The sequence below is a fragment of the Thermobia domestica genome, chromosome 10 (genome assembly GCF_964235325.1).
Source record: "Thermobia domestica chromosome 10, izTheDome1.hap1.1, whole genome shotgun sequence".
Lineage (NCBI taxonomy): Eukaryota > Metazoa > Arthropoda > Insecta > Zygentoma > Lepismatidae > Thermobia > Thermobia domestica.
The window spans coordinates 226,803,853-226,826,559 of record NC_137463.1 but is presented as its reverse complement, the minus strand read 5'-3'; the positions used below and the strand labels follow the sequence as shown (position 1 = coordinate 226,826,559).

The following is a 22,707-nucleotide window of genomic DNA, read 5'->3' as shown; positions in this document are numbered from 1 at the left end:
TGGAGGTAAAAGCTCTGTAAGACCTCTTGTAACGACAAAAGGTGAATAACAAATATATGGGTACATATTAGGACTAAGGGGAAGTCATATAGTAAGGGTATACCTGACGGCGGCCATCTTGAAATCCGCCATTTTGAATTAAGGGTAAATTTTTAAAATAGGAATAGGGTCATGTGATACATGATTTAAGGCGCAAATTTAATCAGAAGAACAATGGTGACGTTAATTTTGATTTACACTCAATTGGTAAAAAGTTACAGGGAAATTAAATATTGTTGCAGCGTATGTAGTAGTCCTTTACCCCACCTTGTAAATTTTGTGTTAATGATAATAATTAAATAAAAAGCAGGTGGATAAATATTAGGTCTATGGTAAGAGTTGCGTTGATGGCGGCCATGTTCAAATCCGCCATTTTGAATCAGACAAAAGTTTTAAACAAAACGAATAATATTGACACCTTATTAATAGCAAATTTTACCATAACTCCAACGGTATAACCATTTTTGCTTTATCATTAACCAGCACAAAATTAAATGGATCGCTCCTTACGACTACTGCTTTGACGGAATTGTTAACGACTAATGTGTCAAGTGCAACTCGATTGCCTTTGTCAGGTGTGCTCACTGTGAGCAGAACATTTGTGCAAGTCATGCAATCTTTTCTGAACTACATATTGATTGTACTAATTGAGGACTTTTCTGGAAGAAAGACTCAAGTTCAATTATGATTCAATTCCACTTTGGTCATTTTTCCTTAAATTAGCAACTTGTTTATGCGATAACAAATGCTGGTTAGGGATAAAGCAAAAATGGTGATACCGTTGGATTTATGGTAAAATTTGCTATTAATAAGGTGTCAATGTTATGCGTTTTGTTTAAAACTTTTGTCTGATTCAAAATGGCGGATTTGAACATGGCCGCCATCAAGGCAACTCTTACCATAGACCTAATATTTATCCACCTGCTTTTTATTTAATTATTATCATTAACACAAAATTTACAAGGTGGGGTAAATGACTAATACATATGCTGCAACAATTTTAATTTCCCTGTAACTTTTTACCAATTGCGTGTAAATCAAAATTAACGTCACCATTGTTCTTCTGATTAAATTTGCGCCTTAAATCATGTATCACATGACCCTATTCCTATTTTAAAAATTTACCCTTAATTCAAAATGGCGGATTTCAAGATGGCCGCCGTCAGGTATACCCTTACTATATGACTTCCCCTTAGTCCTAATATGTACCCATATATTTGTTATTCACCTTTTGTCGTTACAAGAGGTCTTACAGAGCTTTTACCTCGAACTGTATGAAGACTATTCTGTACTTCCATGTGATGTTCTGGTAGCTGTATCTCCTAAACCCCTGGAGCTTCGCACCTACAACTTCACTGAAATACTGACTACATTTAATACTACTTTCTCATATGTGTCTCAGTCAGCAACTCGATTCACCCAAACGTAAGGTTTACTTGTGAGTAAAGCGAATATAGCAGAAAATAACCAGTTCGTGCAGAAACTAACGCAACCTCCTTCCCAGCACTGTCAAGTTGGTTGCATAAGATGTAGGCAATGACTGTTGCATTGCAATAGTCAGGCCATATGAGAGGATGTTTATTGCGACATATTTTGGAATAGGTTTTATTCTTGTTTGCAGTATTACGACAGCCTGTTTACAATTGTTTTTGTACTTGTGTTGAAGTAGATTTGTGTTCTGTCTTAAATTTCAAGTAACACAACGATATATACACTTTAGTTTGTGCAAGAAAATCACTTTCCTTAATACGCTATTATTTGTGTCGGAATACAGTTATTTCCGTAAATCGAAGTAGTTATTGTGCGTGATTCCTGGATTCAGTGGTGCTACTTATCTTGGTTTCAAACCTTACCAAGGATTCAGGTCCAATTTTAAACAGTAGGTCCAGTCTCTTATGCCCTCGAGGGGGCCGCTGCGGCACAGTGGTAGAGCGCTCACCTCTGGTGCGTGGGTCCTTGGTTCGATTCCAGCTCGCGCCAAATGAGTTTTATGGTGGATAAACACCGTGTGCATGGGTTTTCTCGGGATTCTCCCATTTCTTCATTTCTCATCACCGTCTTCTTTAGCCTAGCCGACACAACCGTGGGACGTAAAACTTACAGATTTCGTTTCATTTCTTGTATTCTCGGTGCTGAAAAAAAAGGTAAACTCAAATCAGCAAACAAATAAATATTTCATTTGCAGATGTTGATTTTTTAAAAAATAAAAAGCATGTGAGGAAGCAGCCTTTGTTATCCTCAATGTTACGTGAGATAGAGAAGGCATCAGGTGGGGTCAGCGACGGATAAGAGGGAGCTTAGGGGGCTGTAGACCCAAGCCTCGAGGTAGACGAGGGCGTCCACTCTGATCAAAATCACAACTGGCTGTCTAAAAGGAATTATACAAGATAAAATCATCATCATAAAATAAAATAAGACCAAAAAATATGAAATAAATTTCTCCATTTGTTACATTCACCCTCTTAAGAGGCCTGATCCCGGCGAAATTAAAATACCGCTAATTTTACAGTAATTATATGACATCTTAAAATAGATAAAAGATAATCGAAATGTGGAACAAGAACGCCCTAGACAATATTATTTTGCGTGAGGTACCGTTATCACAAGTCACCTAGAAACGCCGTTTAGAAACGCGAAAATAAACGATTTTGAAAATGGCTCGAAATCGAAAGCAGATAAGCCAGTAGTGATAACGGTATCTCATGTGAAATAATATTGTCTGGGGCGCTCTTGTTCCACATTTCGATTATTTTTTATCTATTTGAAGATATCACATAATTACTGTAAAATTAGCGGTATTTTAATTTCGCCGGGATGAGGCCTGTACTTGTGATACGTCCGTTTGGGAGTAGGACGAACGCATCCTTCCGCAGCACGATTACGAAGGCTTCTAATTCAAAAATGATGGAGTGATGCTATCACTAGTTCGATGTAATCTGACGGAAAATAATTCAATCAAATTCAAGAAATTAATACCCAAACTTTGTAAAGAAACAAATTGACTATATTATTGGACAGTTCAAGCTTTTTTGTAGGTCTTATACATTGTAGAGTGCACTTAATTTTACTTAACGAAACTTCCAATAAAGAGAAGAAATTTGTATGTATCAACTTTCGATTGTTCGCAGTTTTCCTTTTCGTTTTTCTTTGTGTGCAATGTTACTAAAAGAAAATATTTACAAAAAAAAAAAGAAAGAAAAGAAAAGAAAAGAAAAGAAAAGAAAAGAAAAGAAAAGAAAATATTGTTTTAAAAAATTGAATCAATACCTCCCCCCAAAAAGAAAAAAACAGTTGACCGATTCTTTTGTGGAATAAAATAAATCAACTTACTTGCAAGTACAATAAACTATTCTCTGTGTGTGTAAGTCCCCGACCTTAAATAGAAAACTATTCAAAAGCATTTTCGTGTTTTTTTTTCTTCACCACACCGCCACTCAAATCAGCGAAGAATCGTGAGTTTACTGTATACGGGTTGCTATCTATGGGCTCCTTTAAACTCAGTTTAAGTTGTAGGCATTTATATGATTTCCAATTTTATAAGACAACATAAACGACGGAAAACATTTTCTGCAGAGAATATTCTGCTATAAGGCATCAGCGCGTTAGTGTCTAGATTCAAAAGGCTGAAAGTCCAGTCTAACTTCCATTCGTTATTAAAAATAAGGGTAAATGTTGTAATGGAACCAGCACGTTCCACTAAGATGAGGAGGTTGGCCAAAATGTCATGTGTGCTTCTACAAAATATATATTCGTAGTAGAATGTTTTGACATGTAGACTTTTAAAAAAAAAAAATCTACTTATTATTGATTCAGAACTTTTGATAAGTAAAGGAAGGCCACAATTTAAGAAGGAAGCTATTTATGCAATCATATCTCCTTCAAACGCGCATAACGTGAATTTGACATTATAATAATTATAAGTTATTGTGTGAGATAGAAGTGTCAATGTCAGTATTTTGCTGTCAGGCAGAGCTTGTTTTTTATCTGTTGATCGTTCTTGTCATTTGAAAGTTTTGATGGATTTAAAACGTATGTGTCAGTAGAACAACTCTTTTAAGATGTCATGTTACATTTTAAAAAAATACTGATACCTTTTTTTTTGGTATATTTTTTCCGCAACTGAATAGTACAAAGACCAAACAAACATAAGTAATATTATTTCTATACATATAAGAGCTGTTTTAAGATGTATAAATTCAGTTGACATGTTTAAATTTCCTTTGACATACTGCATTAACTATTACTTCCTATATTATATACTCATATTTCAAAAGTTTGAGACATTTTATCTGTTCAAATTGAATTTTAATTCTCTATTTAACAAATCTGCCTTTACTACCTGTCTGGTTCCAAATTTTGTGATCAATTTTTCAATCTACTTTGTGACGTGGCGCCGCGTAGCGTAGTCTCTAACGTTCTCGCCTTGGTGCAAGCGGTTCCGGGTTCGATTCCCGGTGGGGGACACTCGGTCGGAAAAGTGTGAAAGGTTTTTCAGGCCGCCATCCTGTGTAAGTTTTCCTGCGTTTTCCTCACTCACACCAGGCAAATACTGGGATGGTACCTAACATATAGGTCCCAGGCCGCTTCCTTCTTTTCCTTTCCTCGGATAGTGTGCTCGCCGAGGGACGTCATCCCTCATATGTCATGAGCTAACATGGCCAAGTTGCCGAAAACCCAGAAATCTTATTCCAAATCCTAATTCACTTAGTGGCGCTGGTATATCTTCAAACTACCCAGCAGTTTTTTTTTTAATGGAAAATTGATTTCGGTCAACTGCGTGCCTCGAAAACAAGGGGAGGGGATATAATGGCAGTGTTCGTAGAACTATAGAACTCATTCAACGTTGACTAAACTTGGCATGAAAGTAGACTTTTACTTCCGTAGTAAGCATATGAAATATTTTCGTATTCAGAACTTGTTCCCGAGTTAATTGTAATGAAACTTGGAGTTAAAAAAAAAAGCGTGATACATGGAACAAATATTCTTAATCGTTAATTAAAGTTAAGTTTTAAGTAAATGTGTAACGTATGCTTACAATAAAGATTTGTTGAATATCGTGAAAAACTATATTTTGTCGCAATTGGGAAACTCATTAAGAAAACTATCTTATGAAAGCCATACGTACACGAACACTATAAAGGAGCTAATTTTAAAAAAAGCGTGAGAGAGACGAATAATTCTATATAACTAACAAAATTAGTGAAGATTCTAACTTGCTTTCGTATGAAATCCGCTAACGCGTTCTCTTTAAACATTAAACAACGGAAGTAATGTTGGTATGTCATTACACTGTTTTTTGACGTCTTATAAATTTCTGTATAGTTGAGTTTGATATTGTTCATTACGGTCTGTTGTATGAAATATGTTTTCGCTGTAGTTATTATATTCTCATAAATGCATAGAATTTGCGATACTTCCGTTATCATGCTGAGAAATAGAGAGGGGAGCGATGTAGAAACTGTACGAACCAGCAGTGAGTGAAAATCCAAAATTTTGTGAAGGTCATCGAACTCAAATGTCTGTTTTCTTTGGTTATTCGTAAGCATGTGTCAATTTTTGGAAGATATTTTACGATATAGTTTCATTTATTTGTTCAGGCATTCCTCTTCCTGAAACCGTGGTTTATGAATAGCCTTGTTTGTGTACTTTATTTCTTTCAGAGGTAGTGACTACTTCTCTTCCTTGTGTTTGTGTCGATCGTATATGCATATGAAGGCTTCATCAGAAAAGCAAATACACAACGCATCAAGTAGAACGTTGTAATTTCTATTAAGCAGAAACAGTATACCTGGAGATTTTTTTTAAAAAAACACTTCCTTGGAAACGGAACGTACTAATTTTCAAAATTTTTACCAAATACATTGATTTGATTGTTAAAGAAAGTGAAGACACTCAATAATAGAAACTCCGACCTAGAATAATTACTTTTTAGGGTGGATGATATTTTAAAGCATTTTCTTTTCAACTTATATTCGAAGAAAATAAACAATGCTTGTTGTTTATTATAGATTTTAAAAGCAAAACAAAGTCCAACGAAACACAGCTTTTCTCTAATGGCTGTTTGTCTTGTGTGTGTATATACGAGGGTTGTTCCAGGTGAATGTGTGTCCGTCTGTCATCACATTTTCACGGAGAAAAGAGACACATAAAGCCCTAGATCTTCACCAGATCTAATGACGTACAAACTAGTTTCTTCGATTTTCGACTCAGGAGCTCACACGTTCTGGAAGTTTCCCAACCCTCGGCTCATCTTAAGCAGCACGTGCGCTGTCATTCTCTTTGATGTTGCCATACTCCCGTTACACTTGTATAGATCCTATTGAAAGAAACCTCCTTTCATGAATGAAAGATAAAACAAAATGACAACAGAGGGATGTGGCAACGTTGATTTTTAGATAACAGGAGTCACAAATCTCTTAACAAACGTTACCAAGAACAGCAGGGAAAGTTTTGAGGACTTTACAGATTCCACGAAAAAAAGTATCATGCTAGTATAGAGCAGGGTGTTTCAACTTGCGAGTCACTGTTGGTAGTATGTATGGACTTACGCTGATATTGGTTATTAATATATGCTTTGGCAGTACGCCAGTGGAAAAGGTTTTGAGAAACCCCTTGTATAGAGAATATGAAAAGCCTCCCCCTCAAGCTAGACAACTTACACTGCTGTGTTACAGGTCGGTGTGAAGATCGTGCACTTCTGCAAATGATTAATACTGCTTTGAAGAGCGATCACGAAAATTCTTGTCTTTTCGTGAACATCTGTAGTATTATTTATGTATGTATTTATTTATATAGTTTCAAATACAAGACGTCGGACATTTTACACTGAAATACGTAACAATAGAAAGACAAAAAAGAGTATTAACAAAAATTACATAATATTTACAACTTAATTTTGCACAATGGGGATTGGAAAATTCCTTCAGGGGCAAGGATCTGTCTCCATTGTAGGTGGAAATTGTTAGTTGAATAGGAAGCCTGTAGCTTATTGCAAGTCTAAGTTTCGGAACCTAGAATGTAGACTCGAATTCCATGTAGTAGGAATGAGTACTCTGAAATTAAGTGAGAGAAGTTAGGAGTTACCTCATGTATCATTTACTATTTTTATTAAGAAACAAAATATCAACCCTTTTGCGATGACTGCTATAAGACGGTGTATATATTCAATGTTTTCATGATAGTTTGATTACTTGACGTACATAGCTCAGAAACTCTGAAGCGAAAACAAGTCAAAGACATGTGTCTAGCTTGTTGAGGTATGTGGAATAGTCAGCCATAGATAAAATAGACGAGTAATATTTCACTACAGGAGAAATCAACGCCTTGTCTGTCAGCCGCAGAAGAAGAAAGACTACCCACGTGAAGCTGTACTGATGCGGATATATTCATATTCACGCATTCCTGTGTATCTCTCTTATTGAAGAACGCTTCATCCTTGTAAGAATATAATCAACATCTATCATAAGCGTCTCTGGACCCAGAAGAAATTATAAAGAGGCTTCATTGCAAGTATAATTTAAGTTTTGTATTACATTAAGTCCTTTCTTTCATCGCTCCACCCCACAAAGAAAATCAATCGAAAAACGGAGGAAACAAAGATACGTCTGGGAATACCGGCAAAAACACTTTTCATTTTCAGTAATGTGAAAATTGCGTTTTCCTTACTATCCATTAATTTTTCATAAAATATTCCTTGTATTCGTTTCCATTTTTTTTCTCTCTCCTGAATTCTCTCCCGGCAGTGTGGAATGCTTCAGAACGGAGTAGATGCTTCGCACATACCTCTTGACACGGTTTGGCAACATTGCAAGATATATGAGACCAGAATTGAAGCCTGTGTTTCCCATTAAGCTCCTTCAGCATAAGATGGACGATTATGGGTGGAGGGACATTTTAGAGGGAAAAGAACGTGTTGATGGGCGCACTGTTGAAATGAGTGTATGTAACCGTACGGAAGCAATCTTGACTTCTCGTTAAACTAAATAAAAATTCATTTAAACTAAATTTAGAAATGAGAGAGCCAAGGAAGTTGTTTGAAAAAACACCAGCACCCCTTCTTATTATGCAGCGCAAGTAGTGCTAAAGGAAAGACGTTCCAACGTTTTTTTTTTTTTTTTTTTTCGAAGAAGGAAAACGAAAGAATTTATTAGATTTCCGACAGAGTAAATGCATTTCCCAGGCAATCAAATAAATAAAAAAGAGTGGATTTTTAGATTTTTGCGTGATATTTTTATGTACCGTGAAACTGAAGTCTATACAATAAAAATTCCTTTCTGTTGCAGCCAAGAATCTTAAGCCATGTAATTTTTTTTCAACTAACGTTTGCTAACACTCCATAACAGGGGGGGAAAATGTGATATATCTTTTTAATGGAGGGATTTGACTGTTCTGTAAAGCGAAAAAGAGTTTTAGTTTTAAAAATACATGTCAATAGAATTGGTCTGTTGCTGCCTTTTAAATGCTTTTTCTCTACACCCACCCATTTTTTTTTAAATATTCAATGACTTAAAGATAACGAATAAAAAAAAATGTATAAAGTGAGCCAGGTTGTAGTGAAACATCCCTTAATAGACATCTCCATAATTTGGACAGATTTCTTTTTCCTCCCAGCAAAAAACATATTTGTTATAATGGGAGAGGACCTTCATCTTTTAATGGACACGGACAGTCTTCATTTAGACCCAACGTTTTACTAACCTCTCCATACCAGGTAGGGATTATTCTCTGCTCATAGTATGTAGCATAGAAAATAGTTGCCACAATTTGAAAATAAATCTTTTTAGTTGATTTGAAATAATCCACGAGCTACAAGCAAGTTTCGATCAGAAACTAGGGTCTGCAGAAGTGCTGCCGGGTTCGATTCCCGTTGGGAACATTCCATGCACACGGCTCTGCGAAGTAGGGCCGCTGTGAATCATTGGTGACGCACATGGCAGCCACGGTTAAAGAGAGGACAATTGGAGTTTGGAACAATTTTTGTAAATTTTTGGACTGTCCTGACTCAACCGGGACATCTGAGGTCTCTAGTTACGTGTAAGTTAATTGTAATATTACTTGAATTAAATTTGGGTATTAAATATTGCAATTACAGCAAGTAAAATTTAATTTTCAAGAAGTAAGGGACATTTAAATAAATTTAAACAAGAAAGCACTAAAATTGAACTTTTAAAATTCCAATTTATTTCGCAGAAAACAGAATAAATAATTCGCCATATAAATCAGTGGGCTTTAAAAAAAAAAAAAAAAAAAACTGCTGACTGCCTTTAGCTTCTGCGGCGATAAATCTTCCGGTTTCGTAAGATAAAACTTATTTTTTAAAAAAGAGTTCCTATGCGAAATGATGTTCTCATTCCTTGTAAATGTGCCATTGAGAGGCAGGTTGGAAAGCTTGAAGAAAAATAGTGTGAAAGCAGGTATTTTAGAGTTCCGGAATAGATCCATGTAATTTGTTGGAGGGTTGTTGATGTAATTGTGGGCGTAAAGTTGGTTCGTGTTGGCCGGTGGAAGTTTTTGCCAACAGAAGCCTTTTTCCGACTTGGAGGATGTTCAAGTAGCTTCAGAGCTGTTTCTCGAAGGGTAGAAGCAGAAGTAAAATAGAAATGTTTGGTGATTAGAACATTACTTAGGGGGTTTTCGCCTTTTTTAAAAAAATGTATTGGAATGCTTTGGGTGTGGTTACAGCCATCAAATTTTACGCATGTCAGTTGTTAAAAGTGTTCCTAGTTGCAGAGTTATGATTATGTAGAGCAGATATATGCATGTGTGATAGAATAATGAAGAATGAAGGTGAAAAAAAATAGTATATTTTTCGTTTGACCTTTGCAGTCATACAATACAAGTGCTCTACAATTAACGTTTCATTTGTAATATGTATTGTCCGTCAGTTTCTTATTGAAGGAGGAAACTTGATGATGTTAATAGACATTTTAAGTACTCCATAATGATGATGCCTTAAGTTCAGTTTGAGAGCTTGAATAATTTCAGTTTAACGTGTACGATAAAAATCATAAATACAGCATTACTCTAATTCTCGTTATGGAGATGGACTTATTATTATTACAAGGTCATATATTGTATTTATACCAGGTTATTTTCATCGTTTTAAACCTAATGAGGAAATAATCCAGTACAGGTAAAATGTAGTCTTTATTGCTACATATAAACATGTCCTCCGGATTTTTTTTTTTTTTTTTAATACAGCGAGTGGGCGTAGGCAAGTCATTGCTTCCTAATTGTAAGTCTAGAATTCGAATTCTATGGTCGGCTATGCTATTGAGGCTTCCAGATTCCATCAACAGAATGTCGAGATGAAATATAGTCCTTGACCATTTTATTGTTATCATTTCATGTTCTTAGTGTTATTGTTTCGATTGTTAATAATTTCAGTATAAATTCGCTTTACAAGTGATTTTATGTAGATGTTTAATTTTTTTTTTTTTTTTTTTTTACTCTGTCAGATTATCACAATTTTCAGCTATAATTAATCATACTATGTACTTGTCGATTAACTAGTGAAATAATGAACTTAATATATTTGAGTGTTTTAGTTTCACCTCAGTAAGTGTCATGGTTCTCGTACATCTTCAGTTTTTAGATTTATTTATTTATTTATTATTTTGTCGAGATTTACTTAAGAGCTTTTACACTCGTGCATATAATCTTTCTGAGCTTACAACCTATGAATTAGTATGTGTGTGATCTTTTTACATTTTATTTTTTCGTTAAACGCTAGTAATATTCTAGGATTTACGTAACCCAGGGGCACACCCACGGGGGTCCCACCGGGTCTGTACCCCTTCCCTAAACTTCCTAACTCAATACATATTTGTGCACTTTCTTAATAAAATTATACTTGATTCACAGGGAAATGATTAATGTAGCATGAAAATTTGATGTTACACTTCATCTGTACTCTTTCTTTTATAAAAACAATCTATCATTTTTCCTGACAATATAGGTGGAAGTATTTTACGATTACTTACCGTATTTTGAGGTGCAGAATAATACCCCTAGACGTAATGGCTTGTAGTTTTGAACCCCCTCCTCCCAAGCTTGGACCCCTTTCAACAAAAATTTTTGAGTGTCCACCCGACGTAATCTTATTATACAGGGTAGTCCAAAAGTAGGTATACAGTACCGTATTCAGTGGTGCCCCCCCCCTTATGTCCATGACACCTCCCCCAATTGTCTATCTAAAGGTATTCTTCCATGAAAAAAATCTTTTCGATTAATTTTTACACCCCCTCAAACATTTTTATATATATATTTTAACCCCCCAAATATTTCAATGACGCAGTTTGCGTCATAGTTTTTTTGGGGGCACCCCTGCCGTATTGATCAGCTCATTGCATTTTATATCATTTCCTATTGTTATCCTTCAGGTAGACTTAGTTTCTTTATTATTTCTTTTTTAATGTGTTTTTACGTAACATCTTCAGCTCGGAAGAGCCGAAGCAAGTAAATCCATAAATTAGAATGTTATACTCGATGAATGCAGGCAAGTATACCTACTTTTGGGCCCACCGTATATTCGTCCTTCGTCCCTTTATTCTGATCATGAACAGCCCTGTGATTATGTTAAGTTTTCTCAGTTGCTTTTCCAATTTCAGTCTGGTTTCTTTTTTCTCTTTTTTATTGTTCTATATAATACTTTCACGAACTCTTTTAAGACGGAAATTACATTCTGTAAAATTTAATATTGCAGTTCGTTTTACTGTTACGAATTTCTTGTTTAAATGCATTTCATAATGGCTTTCCTACTCCTATCTCCCTCTACTGGTTAAAGATCTGACCAAGGAAGTTGGTACAAAAACTTTTTATTTTCTAATTTTAGAGACCGGATGTTTGGGTATTAAAAACCTGGAAAATAGGCACTTAAAATTTTAAAAAGTAGACAGTAAAAAAAACACTAAAATAACTCGAAATAATGAAGATAAATACTCAATACAATTTAGAAATGAATTAAAGTTATAGGTAATGTTCAAAGAATACAGAAAACGTGTTTATTAATATCTTTTACTAATATATATAACGAAGCTTGACACGTATTTCATGTATATTTGATAAATATATCCTGTACAGCACTTTAACACTACACATAACAGTCCAAATTTTATACATTTTATCAGTACACACAGCAGTCCAACGTTTTAAAGAACTTTACCAGTACACATAGCAATCCAAAATTTTACGGCATCTTATTACTACACTCGGAAGAGGCTCAATCCTTTCTTGAAACACTAAATTAAATATCTTATTCCTATAGTCTTATTTTGAAAAAAATGCATAGAATAGGCAACATTAGGTACTAAAGCAATTATTTAAGCAGGAAGGGGCGAAATAGGAGAATAAAATTGGCTTAAATTGAAACTATAACCTCCATATAAACTTTAAAACGTTACTTTGTCATATCTTTAATGTTAAAGAATAGGCATTTTGCCTAACATCCGGTCTCTACTATTTATTTATTTATTTATTTATTCCATTCAAATGAAGCTGTTGTAGTGAAAGGTTTTGGAGAAGATTCAAATTTGTGTTCATGTTTGAAGAGTAGTTTTACGTTTAGCCATATTCAGGACGGTACTTAAACATTCATAAAATAAGTGTGAATCAGTCCGTTTACATACTCCTTAAAACACGTGTAAAATTGTCAATAATTTTTTTTTTTTTAAATAAGAATTTAAAAACTCGTAGATCTTAGTTTATACATGATACTTATTCTTTGGAAGTTGAATGTATTTCCAAGAGAAATGATTGTAATCCGTAGATAGTACGTAGAATACTGGGTTCGTTAGTAGAGCTGGTAAACGCATTAAGCAGGCATCACATGGTGTGCTGATATTTAAACAGTGGTAGTTGGTGATAACTGGGATTTTTTTTTTAAATCTTACTAGAAGCCTTCGAGTTGTAAGAGGAAATTTTTAAACATAAATACACCATAAATCTCAGTAATTGTTTGGCTAAATGTAGGGACGCAACTCGCTCATTTGTCTTTCAATAAACCTAATATTAGATGTACAAACATAATTTAACCTAAGTCATTAATATTACATCTGTTCTAATCTTACAAGCTGTCATTAGAAGGTAGAGGATGATAACGGTAAGTTAAAAAGACAAATGAAATATGAAGATCATGAAATCTGTTTATTGTTAATTAATTTGCTGAAAGAACATAATGGTTAATTGTAGAATAGAGAAAAAGAAGCTGCAAATATAAATGTAAGTGCATTTGATGATAATGGTCGACTGTTCAAACTGAATTCAGTGGATGGAATGAGATAATATGCCCGTGAATGTATTCCACATAGTCGTTTATTCTTTAACTCTTAGACTGCTGCCAGAAGAACAATTTTTAACCTTCCAAGGCCATTGGCAGTGCAGTATCATGATAAGTTGTATAATCAATATGCATTATTGTTCTTATCAAAGAAATGTGTATATTTTCCTTAAACCAATTGATCCGAAGGTTGCAGGTGTTTATTATACTAGCAGGCCGGCTAAATGAAGCTACCATAAGAAACTGGTGATCGGTGTACACACACCATGGGCAGCTCGGCCTGAGGAGCAATATCTCTGTGCCCACATGGTGGGCTGCCGGTGCCCTGGTATACTACAGCGGTAGCCCATGGTGTGGGCACCACGGCAGTCTAAGTGTTAAATTGAAAGCCTGTCTTAATTTGAGGTAACATAACACGAACGTTATGGACAGGTGTAGGTGTAATGATGGAAAAATACCACTTTTTTATGTTAAGATTATGTTCAGAATGTTCCTTTGTAGACATAGTATAACCAGGTTTTTTTTCGCCCTCTTCCTTCTTTCTCATTAGAATAGTAAGACTTTATTTAAAGTAAAAGTATAAAATTTCCCTTTATTATGTATGTGACCTGGGAGCAGCGAACAGTAATCAGTATAAAACTTTTCTTTTATATAAATTGAATAAATTATATTAATGGGCTGGAATTACTTGATCTGTACCGAGCAATTTCTGCGTATCTTGTATTTTCAAAAGTATATTTATAAACTATTCAGTGATTTATGTGTATTTAAAGATTATTCATTATTATCTGTTCGTGTGTGCGGAAGTAAAAATATTCTGTTTTGGTATTATTTCTTTTTTTGATAATTGAATTAGTAACTCTAGGTCTCGAATTGTAGGAGTCTTTTTCTGTGAGTCTTCTAGGCGAATAAAGTTTTTGATGAGTGGTTTTTACCTAGTTAAGGAGTCAAGGTAAAATTGTTTTTGCACCTTTTCCGTGTACTTTGTCGCTTGAAGAGTTTCAGGTGTCTGAAACATGTAGAATCAACGAAAATAAAGTTTACTGTTAAGTAATTGAATACTTTTTTTTTTGTTTCAGAAAAGTTATTTTGTGTTTATTTATAGTTATATTAAATAATTTACGAAAATCCAGAGTAAGGCGGAAAATCAATTTTATTTTTGGGCCGTAATATAAATCTGTATAGTATGCTCACAGAATTTTGCAATAAAATATCCGGTAAGGCACCTATTAAAACTAAATTGTGTATGCTTTATCCTACTGTAGACTCATGCATGAAATTAACTGCGAAAGCTTGCAGAGGAATGAAACACCAAAGACCTATAATATAGGAAAGAAAGGAAGAAAGTAAATCGATGCTTGCCAAGATTTTGGAATATTAGAGAGGAAAGGGTTGGAATGTTGCTGTTTTCGTTATCAAACCAACAGAACTAGCATACAGTGTCGCCACCTATTCTGCCCTAAACCCGACGAACGAGATCCCAGCAATGGCCGGGAACTATTATGATTTTTGGTGCATTATAGGAACAAGTCAATTCGTGAAGACTTGTTAGGACTAGGTATGTCAAACGCGGACCGTGTGCGGCCTTTGACGTATCTTTGTGAGGCCCTTGGTTCGCCCCGAAAAGGTACTCACATTTATGTACATCATTTACGTATGAAAATTACCTTTGCTTTTTCTTTTTTGGCCTCGCTATTGTATACTGATGACTGTTCGGTCAACTTGAGGTACTAAATTTGACATGCCTGTATTAGACCAATAACATGTGCGAACGGCACTTCTTACAATGGTTTGCTGGGATCGTTTCGAGCCAGTAAAGAAAGACAAAACGTCTTGCGTTTGCTTCAACTTGCGTACAACACGAGAATGCCATCCACATGTACCGCTGCTGCGAGTATTTAGTCGTTGCTGATTTACGAAAATAAGTTAATCCACAACTTTCTTATTCTTCAAGAGTTAGCATTAATTAATTATTGACTCTTCCGACCTCTTTAGGTGTCATATTGTGTAAAAGAATACAGGAAATACCTCAATTATCATGGGCGACCGAAGGGGGGCCAGGGCCCCTGGCTCGCGAAAACAACTTAAATTTCTTAAAATTTTCTTCATATAAATAATAATAATAATAATAATAATAATAATAATAATAATAATAATAATAATAATAATAATAATATAGCAACCAGAGAAAAAATACGTGTAAAATAATTAAATTATGCTTACCAACGATTTTCTAATGCATGTTAAGTAAATTTGCTATGAGAGAAACAAGTTTTGAATGTGTTAAGTAAGAAATGAAGATTCATTTTGAGAAACAAGATTAATACCTATTTATATACGAGGATTACATGAGAAAAAATTATCCACATATATTTCCGGCGAAGGTAGACTGTTGGTGAGTGGCAAGCAGGCGCCGTCGGATAGAAACGAAGTGATACAAGAGCGCTACCTGGTTAATCGAGGCTCGAACTAAGTGCAATTCTGATTGCATATGTGGTGGGCTACATATCGCGGCCGCAATAGTTAGAATTTGGAGCTTAATAATTGAAATTTTGGTATCAAATTATAAGGTATGCCCAAATGGAAAAGAGACTTCGGTTATATCCAGGGGTAAAAGTGTGGGGGGACGGCGTGACATCATGCGTCCCCCTATCTTTTCAGAACCACTTTTACCCCTGACTATATCTAAAAAGTTTAATACTGAATATGTAAAGTACAGTTAATCTGTAACATACACCTACAGATAATTGGCATTCATATTGTTGCAGTGATCTCAAGGCGTAGGAAAGGAGTAATTGGCTTAGGTGTACAAACTCTTGGTTTTCTGAAGGATTCATTGTTCCACGGTGTTTTGCATTTCCTTGCCACTGTGAAGCATTTATTTTTCAGAGATTTTTTTTAATGGGCTGTAGATATGGGAATCACATGGTGAAATATCGGGGCTGTACGGAGGATGTTTAAGGATTTCCACCAAAGTTTTCAGGTGATCAGATAAACTGATCTGGATAAATTATTTGCACACGCCCGCGCGAAACATTTCCGAACTGAGGAAATAGCAGACGACGCTATTCGCTGTAAGTGCAAACTGAGTATTACACTGCGTCATTTGTCGGCAAACATATTTCTCCACTTAGATTCAATACAACGCCACTACACTCAGTCCCATTTTCATTTGGACAACTCATACAGAAACCACTATAAACCGACATCGTAGTTGAGGTATTATCGTGTTCTATGACGTTCAGAAAACATTCTGGGTGAGAAACTACTACATTTTTTTTTTCTCCCGGAGGGTATCGACTAATTGGTACAAATGTTGACAAGGAGATACAGTGATAAATATGGTGTACAAAGCTACTAATTGTTGAAAAGAGAGTTTGTTATTAGTATTTATTTATTTAGAGGTGGTGAGAATAGCACCTGCAAAGAAACCATCTTTGTTTATCTATGGTTAACACTATTGCAAAAATCTGTGAACATACTAAACATGTTGTGTTTTAAAGGGATACTTATGAAAAGTGTATAGAAAAAAAAATGAACATTTATTTTTGGAAGACACTGAAATTTTGTTGTTTTTCAGGAAGAGCAGAATCGAGGTAAACCCAACTGGGAGCACCTAAACGACGAACTTCACGTTCTCATCACAGTGGAAGACACAGAAAATCGAGCAAAAGTTAAATTGCAGCGAGCAGTAGACGAGGTGAAGAAGTTGCTGATTCCCGTGGTGAGTGGAACCCAACCTATACCGGCCGAACAGGCCGGAGACTTAACATGCAAGTCCCCAAAATGCTAGCACTTGTTTGACAGCGAGTTTTTCTCTTCAAAAGTCTATTTACGCACACTTATATAGGGTGGCCCAAAAGTAGGTATACACTCCCGTACTGATCAACTTATTGCTTTTTATACCATTTCTTATTGTTATATATCAGATAGACTTAGTTTCTTTATTATTTGTTCTTAATATCTTTTTACTTATATCTTAAGCTCGGAACAGCCGAAGCAAATAAACTTATAAGCTAGAATGTTATACTTGATCAATGCAGGGGGTGTATACCTACTTTTGGCCCACCCTGTATTTATAGTCCGCCCAGTTAGGCGTTCTGCGCAACTTTAGGTAACAGTAGTTGTCACGTCTGTATCAGTTAACGTGTTAAAAACAGTAATAATTTCAAAATTTCATAATGGACTATATGACGATGCCAATATTCTATAAATTCGAAATTAAATAAGGCAGGATAATTTTCCTATTTTTAGTTTAGTATTGCATTTATAAGTACTATAGGCATTGCTGTAGGTACATTAAAAAGATACACAAAACATAAATAAATACACAATCTGTCTTAGCAGAATAAAAAATATCCATTATTATTGGGAGGGAACGACATTACGTTTTGGCGCCATTAATTTTTTTTTCTCGATTTTCTCGGAAATTACATACGAGAATGTCACCCCAGGCATATCATTTTGTTTATCTCGAATAATGTGTCAACAGGGTGCCCATAATGGACGTAACTTTTGAGATGTCCGCTATTTCTGTTCTAGTAAGTTCGCAGCACTGAACGTTATACGATTTTCATTTGTTGTCTTTGTGGTTAATAATCACGGAATGCTGAATAGTGCGTGATCGTCATTTGTTTTCTGTACGGGTAGGAATGGAGCGTTTCATGACGGAACAACGTGTTGTCAGAGTGAAAACTTACCAAAATGTGGTGAGTGTTGTGAATTCTTACCCGTACAGAAAATAGGTGAACATCATACGCTATTTGGTGCTCCTTGACTAGTAACCACAAAGCCAACAGATGAAAATCGTATAATGTTCAGTGCTGCCAACTTACTAGAACAGAAATGGCGGACGTCTCAAAAGTTGCGTTGTTTATGGGACGCCCTTTAATTAAACAAAAATAAATTTTAAACTATATGTCATCTTGCTAGTATTATGATAAATCGCCCTATGAAGGTATATTTAATCTTAATAAGTGGTATGGTTACCGTACAACAGTAAGTCCACTAGGTTTACTAGGCTTAAAGATGATCTCGAAAACTACGTTTGAGGATTTATACTCACTCATAATTTTGTTTAGCTTGGTGAGATATACCGGTTGATATGTCCTATTTTTGAACTTTCTTTTTCGTTACGGCTATCCTTTCATTTTTTTTTTTTCATTTAGCTATATCTGCCCATTAGCTCACCTAAAGAACCGATATAGAAACAAAACATCGTGTAGGCGGAGGTATATGCACTTTCGGTGGTGACTATGCGTAGATCAGTTTACTATTATTACTATGTGTAAAGTATTAATTAAACGTATACACAAACAAATTATAACACACACAGGGAAAATGTGAATATTTCAAGTTTACATAATTTCATTTTACTTTGTTTCGTGTGCTCATTTTAAATAATAAACACGGTTAGCGTACGCGCATTTGGCGTGAGAGACCAGGACTCATTTTTCAGCGTGAGCACGTGTGGTTGGGATTCTACGTTAAGCTATAGGTCCACATCTCATGTAGCCAAGCTGATGAAAGGGATGTTAAACTCAAAATCAGTTCAAAAATTAAACAGTAAACAAACAGATTTTATTAAATGTCATATTAGAAGTGAACGAGCGTTATAAGATTAAAAAAAAAATAATAATAATCGCGGAATCTCTTTCAGCTTTCAGTATATGTTGTAATTTGTATATTCTACAGCTTCATGGTTTGTTAGCGGTAGTTTCGAATTGGGGTAGTAGTTATTATGTTTGATTCTAGATCATAGCTTATAGGTTGTCTTCCTAGTTTATCTTCCATTCAATCCACCGACATTGACGCGAGTTCACAGTTGCTGACATCTATTGATTCTTCGTTTTTTTTTTTTTGTCCAAATTTTATCCTGCATTCTTCGTATTATTTTCTATTCCTTGTCACCAACTGCTGTTGAAAAAAAGGCTCACGTCATGACCTGAAACGTATAAAATTTCTTACGAAAATTTAAGAAGTCATAGGTTTTATTTTCATTTACTTCTCTGTTGGCTTTCTGGTGCTTCATCATAAGTAAGAAGGAAAATCGTGTTTGTATTCCTTTTAACAGAGAGTTGTTTTGATTTCGTGAAAGCAAGCTATGAACATAGTGCTGGCGCCGACTTTTTAATTTTTTCAGTTAGTGCTCACACTGTTATTTCTGAGATAAAACACATCTCAGTTCTCTCGATTCCCGGCGGGAGCTCATGTGGTTCGGATTCCACGTTAATCAGTAGGTCCACGTCTCATATAGCCTCGCTGCTGAACGGGACGTTAAACTCAACTCAACATCTCAGTTCTCGTATTCAATTTTTTTTTAACAAATCCAGTAGACCGGTACTTTTCAAAGTAAGGGAGGGAGGGGGGTTGATAAGTATGAACAACCACAGCAAGGGGTACAGGCTAGTGTAATGAAATTAAAGGCATAAGGATTTTAAATTTAATTTATATATATATATATATATATATATATATATATATATATATATATATATATATATATATATATATATATATATATTATTTTACCACGATCACCTAAACTTTGCATTGAACAAAACTCTAATATTCTATTGTAATGTGTTTAGCAGTGTTCGCCAAAGGAAAAGAGAAAAATCCAATGTATGCTGAGCACCCATTATAAAAGTCTCCAGTGGGTGCTTGAGCCCTGGAGCACTCATGTACTCGGCATCTATGGTGCTGTCTGTCTTCGTTCAAACGATGAACTCATAAACTCTTGAGTATAGCATAACGCACTGGATGAAACTGAGCTGAGATGTTAAATGGAACATAAGTCTGACACTTTTTAGATTATAGATTAGTTAGCGAAATAAATCGCTTTTGCAGTAGTGTTGGTATTTGGCTGGACACTGAACAGGATCTTGTGCAATCGTAACGAAAGGTAAATTCTCTACTATAATTCACCATCAACCAACGTAATAGTTCGTGATTACTCAACAATCAAGCCTAATCTGCATTTCTCTGAGTTTACGGGTTTTATCCTGTGAAGGTGGTTATTTATTTCTGCATATACACATCCTCGTTGTATCAGTTGTAAACAGCCAAATATTTATGCTATGAAGTGTCTGTTATAAATCATTGCTTTAGTTAAGATTAAATTAATAACATTCTCAAAGTAATTTCTTCGGACGGTCGGATTTAAATCAACGTAATCGTTTTCGTTGTGTAGGCTTCGAAATGCTCTTTTAATCTCATTATATCAAAATAGTTTTTTTTTTTTTTTTTTTTTTTTTTTTTTTTTTTAAAGGACTACTTACGTCATCGTTCTCATAATTTGTATATTCAAATGCTGGTCAGCTTTTCGTGGCGCCTTACGTGAAAAGTTCTGTCACATAATATACGAAGTTCCGTCGTCGTACGTTTTGAAGTAATGTATATATATATATATGATTTCCCTTGTATGGGCATTAAGATTAACTCAACATTGTAAAGCTCTTCCGAGTTTTTAAAAATCTAATTATCACTTCTTGTGTTAAAAAAAAAAAAAAAAAGCTATTAAAATTCGAAAACTGGTTCTTATTCAGTTGGTCGTGTAAGGGCATCCAGGTAGTATAAAAATCTCAGCTGGGAACGACAAATATGGTGATGGCCTTGGCCACAGTGAGGGGAGCGGCCCCGTGTATACTTCATGTGTGGGTGCGTAGACAGACAAGCCTTTTACCTACATGCTTCACTTTCAGATGACAGCGAGATTTATGTCGAGATATTCACGTGTTTGGCATGAAGGCTTTACATGTCTTTGAGCAGAATATAAATTGCGAAGTCAAATACTCTTTTATTATTTGTTGTACTTCTGGTTCATTTTTTTCATTTCTTTCTTTTTGGTCAAATTAGTTTTGGTAAGGTACTCCCAGCATGACCTTAACTATACCATTGTATGTTGGTAATAACAGTGAGGGATGGTCCCGCTGTCGTCGTCATACCATAAAAGTGGAGTATTCTTTATATATGAAGTAATCTGTATATACGATATATCTGCACTGGCCATGTGAGGAACTGTCCTTGAATAAAAATAGATCGTTTCCAGAAGTGAATCCCAATGTTATTACATAATTAAATGTAATATTTTTGTAACTTAATAGATTTAATCGTGCGAAAATTGTCATGAAAATATAATTTTGTCCATCACGATTTTTCGGTTGACCTTCAGTTAACACCCATTGCGTGAGGTATGGTTTGTTTTTATGTAATTTGTTGGAATATTTGAGTAAAATATGCCTCTTGTACATTCTCGGAAATCTCTCATTCTTTGAGATATCAAGCAGTTGAGCGCCATGACACACATGTTTCCTGTTTCTGTATTTGATTCTCAATAGAAATTAAAACTGTACGCAGGGTATGAAATTTCCGGTCGTCATTGCCGACCAAACATTTTAGTTACGTGATAGGCATTTGGCCTGTACTTTGTAGGATTGGGTGAAAATGGCGACCAAACTCTAATCTGGCTATTACTAGATTCAAACCTGAATTTTCGTGTCCTTTTGTATCCTATCTGATGATGTGGCATGGCGAGGGGAAGGGGAGGAGGGCATGGTGTTAATTGATGCGTTGGTTGTAAGAAAGCTCTGAAAAAAGAGCTATTAGTTTGTAGTTAAGAGATTTCCTACATTTTACAAGTTGTAAATATTTTTTTGTTACCTATAGACATTAGAAAATGGGTTGACAATTTGAAGAGCTATAATTATTCTTCTGGGTTTTGTTGAGTCACCTACATATATCCCAAATCGTGAAAGAAAGAAAACTTTATATCAAAATGATCTGTGTTATCAGTAAAAACTGAATTTTTATATTATAGCTGTAGTTCTCAATCTTGTTTACATTAACATGTGGATATCAAGATTGAAATCAGAGAGATATTGTGTGAAATTGTCAAACGTATCACTTTGTTTCAAAATTCACAGCTAAATATGTTAAAAGGTTAGTTTGTCCAGAATAAAAATGAAATGAAATTTCTCACTGTTTCCTTCTGTTATATATTTTTAAAAAGATAAACGAAATTAACGGAAATCGAAGAACCAGTCACAGAAAATACTTATTTTCGTATGTATTTTAGATTGTAAGGGATACCACACGTTATTTTTTGAAGGTAAACTTCCGTAGATTTTTTAAAAGTATTTCATGTGCTGATCGTTACATTTGTTGAATGAGTGTAACATGTAACCAAGTAAAATATATAATATTCATTATGATATTTTAAACAGTACGAAAGTTTTAAGTGCCAGATCATAATAGTACTATACGGCCATAGCAGAAAATGAAAGCAGCACAGATCGTACTGAGAGAGAGAGAGAGAGAGAGAGAGAGAGAGAGAGAGAGAGAGAGAGACTGGAGTTTCGGCATGAAAATAATAGGAAATTTTTCTTTTTTTG

At 34.9% G+C, this 22,707-nt stretch overlaps 1 protein-coding gene across 3 annotated transcripts in view; it reads left to right on the top strand.

Annotated features, from left to right (window-relative positions):
- The window catches only part of how (protein held out wings), a 267,883-nt gene that overhangs the window by 212,083 nt on the left and 33,093 nt on the right, over positions 1 to 22,707 (top strand). For 2 of the 3 annotated variants that reach the window (XM_081729155.1, XM_081729153.1), the window contains exon 4: positions 16,896 to 17,039. In XM_081729155.1, the coding sequence (XP_081585281.1) occupies positions 16,896 to 17,039 (144 nt within the window). The remainder of the gene's footprint in view (positions 1 to 16,895; positions 17,040 to 22,707) is intronic. The other variant, XM_081729156.1, reaches the window with a different exon arrangement.